This window comes from Poecilia reticulata, chromosome 8 (assembly GCF_904066995.2).
Source record: "Poecilia reticulata chromosome 8, P_reticulata-male-v2, whole genome shotgun sequence".
NCBI classification, from domain to species: domain Eukaryota; kingdom Metazoa; phylum Chordata; class Actinopteri; order Cyprinodontiformes; family Poeciliidae; genus Poecilia; species Poecilia reticulata.
The window spans coordinates 7048296-7060706 of record NC_088837.1 but is presented as its reverse complement, the minus strand read 5'-3'; the positions used below and the strand labels follow the sequence as shown (position 1 = coordinate 7060706).

Sequence of the window (12411 nt, the reverse complement as noted above, 5' to 3'; positions counted from 1 at the left end):
AGAGAATAAATTATGGTAATTTGACAGGCACAAAATTTGCAGTGTTGCGTAACCCAACCCGCAGGGGGCGACATGGCGCAGCGGGTTTCTGTGTCTTCTTCTGAAGCTCCTTGAAAACTACAGAGATTCAAGAAGCTACGCCATTTCGTGGTCCTATCTCATCTCTACTTCCCTGCATTTCAGGTTAGTAGTACCCAGTGAAAAACCACATTAGCAGTATAAAACCGAGTTGTACTTTGTATACATTTTTCTTGCCAAATAGTTCTAAGATGCGGTTTTATTACTGTATAAGAGTTGTCACTAGCCGATTAGCTTAGCCAGCGGTTAGCCGTTAAAGTTATATCTTATATGTGTTGATAAGGTCTCAATATAGCGACATATGGTCGGTTCACACTGTAGCCTGAAGTGACCCAATTCCGATTTTTTGACATAATGCGTCCTGTATCCGATATTTTCCTGGCAGTGTGAACAGCACAGGTCGGATTCTTTTTCGAATGTGACCCATATCCGACACTTAACCGATTCAAATGCGACCTAACGTTCAGGTATCATTCATCCGAACTGAACGTCTTTAATCTGTTAATTAATCTGTCTTTAACCTGATAAATAAGTAATGGAAAATATTGAACCAATTTGAAATGTTATGAACAAAGGTGTTAAAAAAATGGGTGGATGGATAATTATGCATTCTATTTGCACATTGTATACTGAGAACACATTTGACATGTTACGTTATAATAAAAAGACAGGTTTAAGGGACAAACAAAGAATTCCACACAGTTCAAACTCAAGTTTCCTAGATAATTCAATGACACTTACAGAATAAACTGAGACAACAATAAACCAGACATTTATATTCCTAGCCATTCATTATAGTGTGTGTGCAATCTTGCTATCTCTAACTATAGAGTGGTTGCAGTTTCTTCACAAACTACACATTTCATTCAGACTTTCAATAGCGTCCTTCTTACTGAAGTTTTTCCATTCAAGAGGAATTTCTCCACTACCCTGAAATTTCAAATCATAGTAGACTTCTAATTCATTTTGAAAGTGGCAGATGAACCATTTCCAGTAGGCCAGCATAGAGGCATCAGCTGTAATGCTCCATGAAGCATACTTTTCTCCTGCAGTTGGGTATTGTTTAAAAGGAACAGCCTCCTCTGAGCCAGCATCAGCGTAAAAGGCTCTGTTACTTGCAACTAATGTGGTGCAGAAATCAATGACCAGATCAACTGTTCCTCTTACATGCCAACCTTCAACTCCAGAGGGTCGATGAAAAGGAACGCTGTGCTTCTCAGGACTGTGGTCCTTCAAAGTGTTTGTGCAAACAGCAGCACAGAATGGACACCTTTCCCAGCAGCAGTTACACAGCTGATCAATCAGGATCTGTTCAGGTTTCTGCCTGCAGTTATTCACCTTTTCCAGGGAGAGTTTGCTCATTTCTGTTGTGATGCTTTTCAGGCCTTTCTCTATCTCTTCTTTAAGAAATTCAAAATTGTTTATGTCACTGAAGTTTTGACAACTAACGGTATCAAGTGTCAACTTTGGCTTTAGTTTTCTAGAAAATTCCTCCACCCACATTTCTATGTTTCCTTTTCTGTGTTTGAATTTCTCTGTTGCCTCAAACAAAGCCTGACTGATGACTCTGGTGATGTCTTCTACATTTTTCTTCAGTATAATCTGGGATTTATTTTTCTGTGTGGTGAACATGTATTTCTTTACTTCTTCTTTGATGAAAGCCTCGACTTGCTTTCTTGGATTTCTGATGTAGGTGGTGAATCTGTTAAAGTCTTCTTTCTCTGCCAGAGATGCCAACACATGTTTCTCTAAATTCAGTCTGTTCTCACTGAATGCTGGGAAACTGCACATCATCTCTCCAGCAATATCAACTCCAGTCTTGTTACAGACGGCTTCAACAGCAGAGACTTTGAGTTTTTCACACATAATTTCTCCAAACACCACAGCAGATGAACTTCCTTTGCAGAAGCTTCTGAAAATGTTATAATACTCATTTTTCTTGTTGTTCAAGTAAGTGAGAGCATCATTGTTCTCTCTGTAGATGTGGTGGGAGTTTAAGAGCCAAACTTCAGCCCTATCAAACACATACAGTGAAAGATCAACTGTAAACTCTTTCTTGAATGTAAATTTCTTCCCTGATTCAAACTCTCTCACTCTTTGTTTAACATTTTTGGCCAGTTCTTGCAAGTAGGTTGACCTGTAACCTCTTGTTGCAACAGGTTTGCTCCTAATGGCTTCAAGACATTCTTTTTCAACCTTTTTAACAAATGATCTGATCAGTTCCTGTTCTTCATACTGAAAAGGATTTTTTGGTTTACGTTCTTCCACATGCTGTGTTGTTGATGTCATTCCAAACCATTGTTGGAAATAGCCAAAAAAGGTTTTGCTTTGTCCGCTTGTGTCTTTGTTTGCTTCTCTCTGGTTTCCCTGAGACTGTTGGCTTTCCTCATATTGTTTTTGATATTTCTTTTGGGTTATATAACAAACATAGTTTCCAGTTTCTGAGAGATTTTTGTATTTCTTACTTCTTTTTGACTCATCAATGAGTCCCCATTCAACACCAAGATCTCGAAGTACAGCAAACTGATCCTCCTCCAAGTTTATGTTCTCGATGGGTTTTGTATCCGAGGTTAATTCCTTAACCCAGTGACTCCAAACGGTGCTGAACTGTGTTTTTAGTTCCTCTTCATCTGCTGCAATGCATTTTAACTGGTGAGCCAGCTCTTTGCTCTTCTGTAGTAGATTGTTTTCAAACTCTGTCTTCTTCTTGTCAAGCATTTTTCTAGCATTATTTTGCTGGATTACTTCATCCAGTTTTCTCTTCACTCCTCTCACAAGTTCCTCATGAAACTCTTTGATTTTATTCTCAAATCGGCCCCGCCACTGAACCAACATCTCTTTGTCTTTGTCATCTTCAAAGTAATCCACAATAGCTTTTGTTATTTCTTTGTATTTTTTGCTCATTTCTTTGGTAAGGTAACTGAGTTCAACTTTGTCCAGTTGGGCTTTTTCAATTCTGGGATAAAGTTGGTTTTCAATGTTCAGCATCTCACTCCTCAGGGCCCAAGTCCAGTTCCCATATTGGACCTCCAGTTTTCTGTAAACTGCAATTTCTTGGGTGTTTTTGAAACTAAAAACAAAGTGTTCATTCATCAAGGCGTTCCACAGGTCCTGAATTTTGGTGCTGAAATGTGACAGAGTGATCCCAGTGGACTGTGAGGCTTTAGACAAGATGATGGACTTCAGTTCTTGGACACTTTCACTATAACCTGGATTTGGAGGAGCCATTGGTGGACTTCCCTCCCACAGCTGAGCAAAGTATTTCACATCTTTTTGCACATCAAATGCGATGACATCACTGAAGCACTCAACATCACACACTTCCTCTTTGGCAGCAAGTTGAGCCATCTTGTCCAGTTTCTCCTGCAGGCGTCTTTTTCCGTCCATGTTTTTCTCTGCTGCTGTAATATCTGTGACGTTCTGATGGACAAACACACAACTCGGAGAAAGCTTGACTTTCTTCATCCTCATGAAAGCCTGCACAACAATCTGTAGGACATCTTGCATCTCAGCTGGATTCTCACCAAAGATGTTGATCAGTGTCATGTTTCCCAGACCAACAACAAATGTTGCAAGTTCATTGTCATGATGAAGGGTAGCACTACCTGCTAACTCCAGAGCACGCAGTCCTTCAGTGTCAACAACTAGAATGTAGTCAAACTGGTATTTGTCCTTGATTTCCTCTGACAGTTTAACCAGTTGCATGTAGGCACCCTTGGTGCATCTCCCAGCACTGACTGCAAACTGCAGGCCAAACATGGCGTTCAGCATCGTTGACTTTCCGCTACTTTGTATGCCCAGAACTGACAGCACAAAGACTCTCTGGTCACCAAGTTTCTTGATGACTTCTTTTAAGAGGCTAGAGATCCATATTAAAGGCACATGGCCTGCATCCCCATCCATTAACTCCATCGGGTGTCCTGATACCATCAGATCTGCAGCCAGCTCAGGGTATTTAGTCCATTCAGGCTTTTGGCCCAGTGATTTTTGCTTCAAAGATTTATGGGCTTCATAGATCTGTCCCATTTCTCTGAAGATGTGTTCCAGACCAAAGGTTGCTGATTGAAGCTTTTTTGACAACAGTTCAAGCTCAGTTTGTTTGTGTTTTAATTGAGCAGATTTGTCATGTTTCTTTTTCAAGACCAAGACCTCTGACCAGGTTTCATCATATTTTTGGAGAATTGAAGAAAGATCATCTGTGGAGAGGGCATCTATGAGGATCTGAGTCCATGTCAAGAAATATTCTCTTTCTTTTGGTGGCAAACTCTGGAGGCTCTGAATGAACAACCTCATCAGTTTACTATTGGACGCATCACACTGTTTCTCTCGTAGTTTCATTAGCTGTTGAGTCTTCTGACCCTTTTCTTTCTCAATGTCTCCCTTTAGATGATGCAACTCTTTATTGATTTTGCACCAATCATACCAAAGTTGACCTTGGCAGGGAAGAAATTTATCTTTGATTTTGGCAACGTCCATTCTTTCAATCAATTCAATTATTTCTATTGCAGCAGATTTTCCATTCTGGCAGACTTTCTGATCTTCATCCACTTTGACCCCAGAGACATCAGCCATAGTTTCCAGCCGGAAGGATGTGTGGGGTCCAGACAAAAGGCTTTTTATAATCTTTTTTAGTTCTTCAGAAACATCCGACTGGCTTCTTTCTTTCAGCCCTAGTTTGTATTTTTGAAGTTTTACCTGAACTGCACTACAGTCATTGTCAGCATTGAGGATAATTAGAGGCTTTGAAGACTTGAAAAGCATAGATATGACTGCAGTACTTTCCTGGCTTTTTTCCAGAGTTGGCACAAGAACAACAATGACTGAAGACATTTCAGTCAGGATTTCACGCTGTTTTACATTTGCTAGAGAATCCCCATGAAGATTACAGAAGGCAATGCAGTCAGTAAAGAAATCATTGTCTTTTCCAGCAGGACAGTACCAGGCAATCTCTGCCACCCCGTCCATCAAATGACGAGATTTGGTGCTGCCTTTACAGTTTCTGTGGAAGAATGTGTCATGACGGTCGTTGATCAAGGCATTCATCAGCTGAGATTTGGACAAAGACATGGAGCCCAATCGGAAAAATGAAACCATGGGAGTCTCAGCTTTGTAGATTGGCATGCTCTTCATGGTGACAGTAGTTATGTTTTCTTTGATTGTGCTTATTTTCCATGTTTTTGATATTTGTCTGAATGTCCACAAAGGACACTCAATATTTGTTGAGAGAGGATCAGGAACAAGCAGTGGTAAGGCATACTGACACTGTGACAACTTTGTGATCATTTTCTGTTTAAGGAAGCTGTCTGAGCAGTGAAATGCTGCCATTTGAACATCCATTGGGTGAACATGATTCTCTTTTGACGGATCTATGTCTACATTAGTAGTAAAAAGAGCATCTAAGTCATCATCATCTGTAACAGCACTGTCAGACACTTGAACAGCCTGTGAATTGTTCACATCAGAGCTTTCTTGCTGAACAGGGATGTATCTGGCTCTGTAATCTAACATCATTAACCTCTGAATAAAAGCACAAACTAGATCTCTCTCAAAGATCTCATTCGTTTTTTTTATAGTTGGACCTATTTGTACAAAGTCCTCTGATGTCAGCATGTGTTGATGTTGGCCCTGGAGGTGAAGTCTTCTGAGTAGTTTTTCAGTTTCTTTTTGACGTTTCTTTTGGTTGTCCTCGAAAGGATTGCAAATAGACTGCATAAAGAAAATATAATGATCATTGAATGTTTGAAAAAAATACAAAGCAAAACAAGATGATATTCTAACCTCATGTTTGGGTTCATTGATAACCATCTGAAGTACACCTAAAAAAAGCAAAGATTATTCACAAATGACCTAATATTTTTCTTGAAAAAGTATGTAGCATGCTGTATATATCCATCCCTCCATTGTGTACTACTTATCCTTGATCAGGTTTCCTGAAATACATTCTTAAACATCATTACGAGGCCCTTAGTTTGGGTTGGAGAGTAGACTGTTTGGTAAACTGACAACCTTATCTTTCGGCTCAGTTCTTTTATCATCAAATCAAAGTGGACAGCATTCACATCACTGTGGAAGCTGACTAAATTTGCCTATTAACACAGTCCTCTGCTCACTCCCTACACTGGAGAGAGTGGTATGTTTTCATTCTGGAAGTATGATCCAATCTACTGTTGAATGATCCAACTCAAGATTAAGGTGGGCTAGAAACTCTTCCAGTGCTTGCTTTAAGTGTTAACAGTTGATGTGCACCAAATAGTTTGCAAAACACACATGAAATCTATCCATTGTCACTACCCGTTAGTTTTTGCCAGGTGAGAAAACACTGGGTGAGAGGTGGGGTGTACCCTGGAGATGTCACCACTCCATCACAGGGCAAGACAAACTCAAAGTTAAGACAACCTTACATGATTAATTTAGGGTGTTCAATTGAACTAACAGTTGTGATTTTGGACTGTGATGGAAAACCTGAGTACCCAGGAGAAAATCCAAACATTCACAGGAAGAACATGTCAACTCAAAACAGAAACCAAACCTGGGACATTCTTACTGTTAGCTAAAAGTGCTACCAGCTGTGCCACCATGCAGCTTCCCAATGAAGTTTAAAAGAACCAAAACAGGAGAATTTCCACCCATTGACTTTGCCTTAAAAATCTACACAAATGTGAAAAACCATGTTAGGAACTCAGTGAGCACAAGGTGGTTCATAAGGTTACTTTGTATTAAGCCACCTTCAACCAGTGATTGATCATCAGAATTGAGATGTTGTCTCTTGGACACTCAAGTGAAGAAATGGATACAACTGTCAACTAACAATCCTTGAGCTTGATATGGTGGCAACAAGGCTGCCAGACAGACATGGGAAAACCCAAATGAGTGGTGAGGGTTAAATCTGTCAGAGGTTCAGAGGATCTCCAACATTTGTGGGGCCATTCCTTCATCTTTTGAGAGATTTAGGAAACATTTAATTAAAGTGGACTATATTTAGCTTTTCTGTTCTGGCTGGAGCTTTCAGGAACTGTGATCTTAAGGTCATAGATCGGTGATGATGGATGGACAGATTGGTAGATGGATGGGGTGAATCTTACCTTCCTCTTTTGTTTCGCAGTGAACAGTCTTGTTTTCACACTGTACTTCTCTGTTATAAATGTTTTTAGATTGTTCAGCACCAACATGTTTCTTCAGTTGTTCACACTAAAAAACATTATGTGACATTAGCTTTTCAGTTTTAATTTGTTTTTCAGAGTTTATTTAGTAACAACATAATTTCAAAAACGTAACTAGAAAATTCCTGAAGGCATTTTAAAAGAGCCTGCCACTTTGTGTGTAAATCAGAGGTTGAGCTAGGATTTTTCAAAGCAGTGAAGCTGCTGCATTGTCTTGAACCGAACTGGAAAATCTATGTAACTACATAAATTAGCTAGAAAAGTAATAGAAATACTTCTGTATGTTGACATCCACAAGTTACTGTATTCCATCACATGTTCTTAAGATGAAATTATGAATTCAGCAAAAAACTTGATCAGGTCTATATCCAAACATTGAGTTTGTCTTACCTTAAGTTCAGGTTCAGCTTCAGCCTTTTCTTCTGTAGAATGATTTAGGAAAAAAAGAGCAGATAATATTATCTTATTTGCCAAAGGCTATCTGTAGAGATTAACATTTAAAAAACTTCAGTAAGAGTTTTGTCAAATATAGTTATAGTTTAACAAATTATAAGAAACATCCTTTGTTATTACTCACTGAATGCTATATGCATATAATAAGTTCTTGTGAATAAATTAGCAATTTACATGGGTGAGTCTCAATAAATAAAGTAAGTTTTAGTCATCATTAAATCATACCTGTAGTAATGTTTGCTTTATGTGGTACATCATGCAGTTTCTTCTGGTTTCCATTTTTTCTAGGGGATTGTTCACAACAGTACTCTGTATCTCTTTCAGAGAGCATGACATCGATTTTTTCCAAAAGAGTTATTATCTCTTCTGCATCTGCCATACTTCTTTTACATGTGTGGTATCTTTCTTCTGAAAAGCTATTCATACTTTTTAGTTCCTGCAGTGCACTTTCACAGTTCTCATCAGTCTTGTGGGTAATTACTGTCATCACATGAGGAATGTTCTCCTTCCCAAAGGTTTTTTGGAACCACAACATTCCTGTAGTGTACTGGCTTACATGCTGGCCATTTGGTATCAGCAGGACAAAGGTATGGACAGACTGATATAATGGGATGTCATCATTATTTGGAAGACCAAGCATGTTAATGACAGAGATGTGGCGGCCACACAGATCATACAGGTTGGATGAAAACTCTTCCACCTGTGTTTCCTCCTTAAGGAGAACATTATTTGGCTCAAGATCAATGGAATTTGTTTCACCAATTAACACAAGAGTGAGATCTGGCATCACTGCAAAAAAGAAAATAAATCTGTCATTACACTGCAGAGTACTTTACATCATATAACTTTTACATTATATAATTTTCATCTATTGTTACCTCTTCCATCCCTTGCAGATGCTGTAGATGTAATTGCAATCTTCCTGTCTGTGTTTTTATCACCGCTGTCTGATTGTTGAGTGTCCATAAGTTCCTCCCCTGCATCAGACTAAAAAACAGATTTTTCACTGTATGTCCTTCAACTAAGACTTTGAAGGATATAGTTTTATAACATTAAAAGATCACCCTGCCTGTTTCCACTGTTACTTTCAGTAAAATTACTCTAGTACCTAAAGCAGGAAAATGAGTATTGAACGTGTCATTTTTAGTAAATATATTTCCCTGACATTAAATTAACACCAAAAGTTGATAACAACCCAAGTAAAACATTAATAAAAAATGAAAACAAATAAATAAAATACATAAATTATGTGTTAGTGAAGTGGAATGACACAAATAAAAAAACTTGGAAGAAGTTGATGAAAGCAAATACAAATGAGATGAAGGTAGATTTTTCAAAGAAAACACAGACAAGGAAGTTCTGGAACGGTTTTCAAAGACAGAAAATAAATCTCCAAAATGGACTCTGTCAATAATCCAATTGATTTCCGATAAAATTGGAAATACTGTAAGAGTCTATTGAAGCTTTATTTGTGAGGATTAATTGGGTCGAGACTGACATCTGGTGTAAATTTCATGACAGTAACTCCTTAGATCCATAGAGATGTGTTCAATACTTATTTTCACCAATGTACATTGGTTTTACTGTAGTTCTGGAATTGTAATTTTTTTTATTTTTATTTTCTTTGTTAAAGTATACTCTCTTGGGAAAAAAAAAATACAAAAAAATGCTCACCTTATTTTTAGTTGTCATTTTTTCTACTTTGGCTGTAGAATAATGTAAAGCACTGTTTTAAATACAAGACAGTAGAAGGTAGGTAGCATTTCCAGATATATTATTTTCAGACTTAAATTACCTTCATTACACACATGATAAGAGCTCTCCCTTATGTGTAAATCATCACTTCTTGCAGATTCTCTCTCTGGTCTTTCAGCTGTGTTTTCATCAACCTCCATTCTCGCTGTTTTTCATATCTGAGAACACAAAAATTAAGTTAATTTGAAATATATTATAATACTTCTGACATCATTCCAAGTCTTATGTGAAAGATTTTTTTTCTACATATTGTCTTGAGAAATAACTGATTATTTCTCATATAGGTACCTTTTGGCAGATGGAACACAAAGTGAACATTTTTTCTTGAAGCCAGTGTGTTAAAAGAAGGAAAAAGTAAAAAATGTACATTATGAATTTATTGCATATGGAGCTGCATAGCTTTGTACCAGCCAGGCAACTCATGTGGGTCAGAAGTTTATGCTTGATCTGTGTTCGTCGGGTCAAGAGCTTTCTCTTATCTTGTGTTACAGAAATGATATGGTGCAACAAGCAGCCATAAACCTTTGAACTTTGAATTTCACAAAGTTTATGGGTCTATTTGAAACAAGAACACATACTTTGAATGAAAATACCAATAATTATTTCAATCATTTCACTAGAACTTTGACATGTTAAAGTAGATTTACCAGTCCTTCAATTGTTTTTAATTTGTTGGTTTTATAATATTGTATTATGTTGCTATTTTTGTATGTTATGTTGTTTGCTTCATACATACAGAAGGAAATAGCATGTCACTAAATCTGATATATTTATGGACACATTGCACATTCATTAAAATACACTGTCCAATTCGAATAAATGTATTTGTAATGAAGAGAGCTTCATTACTGGGTCTACTTTTACTTAAATCGCTGTATAGAACTTTAAATGCACTTTATGAACAAGCACTTTATTTAGCACTGCACTTTAAGCAGAGATTTGCACATAAATAGCAATTTGCACACGAGAAGTTTTAATGGTATTTATTGAGTATTTTTAGTAATTAGCATGTAGCCTTTTGTTCTGGGCTCTGCACAGCTGCTCGTCATTGGAAAGTGAGCTGGTTGCCTGTGGAGGGAGGATAATTGTTACTCAGAGCAATGAGCTACTGGTGGGTAAAAAGGAACAAATGTGTGTGCATAATCTGTAAAGTGTGGAGTGCTGATATTGAGTGACTCACCTGTCTTTTCTGTGTCCTCTCCAGGGTGTTTGGGCAAATACTACCCCGGGGGTCCAGACACCATTTATAGGTTCTGGGAGAGGCCATTGAAAAGTGTGGGGAGATAATCGTTTATGGGTTTTTGTGGTGTTTCATTTGGTGTAGGATAAAATATGAAACATTTATAAAAAGTAAATTTAAATGTTTATATTTATTAAAGTGTATTTTATTTAAATAGGTGGAGATTTGTTAAGGGAGATCCCACTGTGAAGTGGAAGTGGTTGAGTCCAACACAGCTGAGACTATTTAAGCCTTCAGTTTTCACCTGTGAAGGAAATAATTATTGTCTGAGGAGAATAAACCCACTGCTGTTACCACCTGACTCTGCCTCCTGAAATCTTCATCATCGTAAAATCCAACCGCAAAACGGCCGCCTTGTTACAGTATTAAATTCAATCATTGGTCTTTTAGAGTCTTGTGTGAAACCAGACGGTCATCTGATATTTTACATCATTACTCCCTCATTGTTGCTGTGTTTTTAATAAAGGTCCTGCTATGTTTTAGGACACGTCTGGAAGGACAAGTACAGATGGACAAAGTTTGCTTGACTCCTACCATCATGTGTGATTAGGATTGTGTAATTTCTTCCTGTTTTCTTTCTTTCTGTTTTTCTTTTTCTCCTGTATTTTGTTTCCCATTCTTTCTGCATCATTTTTATATCTTTGAAAGTCTTCAGTCATTTTGCAGTCCTGCATCTTTTCAGATGTTTATGTCTAATTTCTATTCTCGCCTTATCTTGTTTTGAATTGGAGCTTTATTGATTCATTAAGTCAAGCTTATTGTAAGAATCTATTTACAGTATATTTTATTTTTCAATATGATTTTTCTCAATCCACACAGAAAGAGGCGCTGCAGTGGGAACACATGCCAACCTTCACATGAACCCCGGGTCCTCACATTGTTTCTGCAGCTTTTTGACCAACAGTGACGTCTGAATGTGGACTAATCTCAGTAAGTTTTCCCACAAACAATAATGCATATCATTGACAGCGGTTTTTAGTGTAAATTGTTAAGTTTAGGAAGAATATAAAACATTTGCATTAGTTTAGGCAGGAAATTCTGTAATTAAATACAATAATGTGAAAATAGAAAAGCAAAGTTTTCAACAATATGGACAAATAGGTATTTTTGTTCTTTGGTGAGCAACATCTTCAACAAAATTCAATACATTTAAGACTCAAAATAGAAAATATCTTTATAAAAGAAAAAGTCTTACAAAGTATATCATGTCTGTGATACAAACTCACCTTGCACGATGTTTTCTGACCCGACTGGACCTTTTAATTTATTATTAGAACATAAGCCCGTTAGTTATAGTGTCTCTGTCCACTGAAACTCCTCCCCTTGTCTGTGATTGGCTGCAAACCTCTGCATGAACATGAACTGTAATTTGACTCCAACAAATGTAAAAATGAAAGTAGCTCACTGGTACCTTGTGACTTACAAGAAATTCACTGAGGCTGGCTAGTCAACAGTTTAAATATATGTGTCAGCTTACATAACCGTACTGGTAAAAATCATTTATCTTTTTGTAAAACCTGAGGTTGCATGTCTTGAGTGATAAAGTGTTTGAGATAAAGTTTTTCAGTCATTCAGAGCTGCAGACACTGGCACCTGTAAATAATGTCTTTTATTGCATCGTTATTATAAGATGTTCAAGTCTATGAAATTAGATTAAGCTTATTTTTGGTTATGATTTATCCTTTTCTCATACATAATGATCTCTCTGCAGCACGAGATACTCTC

General features: G+C 37.4%; 1 protein-coding gene and 1 long non-coding RNA gene across 3 annotated transcripts in view; one reads left to right on the top strand and one right to left on the bottom strand.

Moving 5' to 3' along the window:
* The first annotated feature begins 91 nt into the window (after positions 1–91).
* LOC145552468 (uncharacterized) overlaps positions 92–12411 on the top strand; it is a 28045-nt gene continuing 15725 nt past the window's right edge. The window contains exons 1-2 of the long non-coding RNA XR_014088530.1: positions 92–183; positions 11506–11616. This is a non-coding gene — a long non-coding RNA (uncharacterized LOC145552468). The remainder of the gene's footprint in view (positions 184–11505; positions 11617–12411) is intronic.
* Positions 654–11971, bottom strand: LOC103468534 (interferon-induced very large GTPase 1-like). Of its 2 annotated transcripts, none has more exons than XM_081609719.1 (9): positions 11913–11971; positions 9487–9604; positions 9366–9397; positions 8570–8678; positions 7917–8480; positions 7629–7660; positions 7161–7266; positions 5857–5894; positions 654–5784 (listed from the first exon to the last, which is right to left on the bottom strand). In XM_081609719.1, the coding sequence occupies exons 2-9, from the start codon at positions 9584–9586 to the stop codon at positions 925–927; spliced, it is 5841 nt and encodes a 1946-aa protein (XP_081465845.1). In that variant the 5' UTR covers positions 9587–9604; positions 11913–11971; the 3' UTR covers positions 654–924. The 2 variants fall into 2 exon arrangements, with proteins under 2 accessions (XP_081465845.1, XP_081465846.1); XM_081609720.1 differs by lacking the exon at positions 11913–11971 and adding an exon at positions 10627–11051.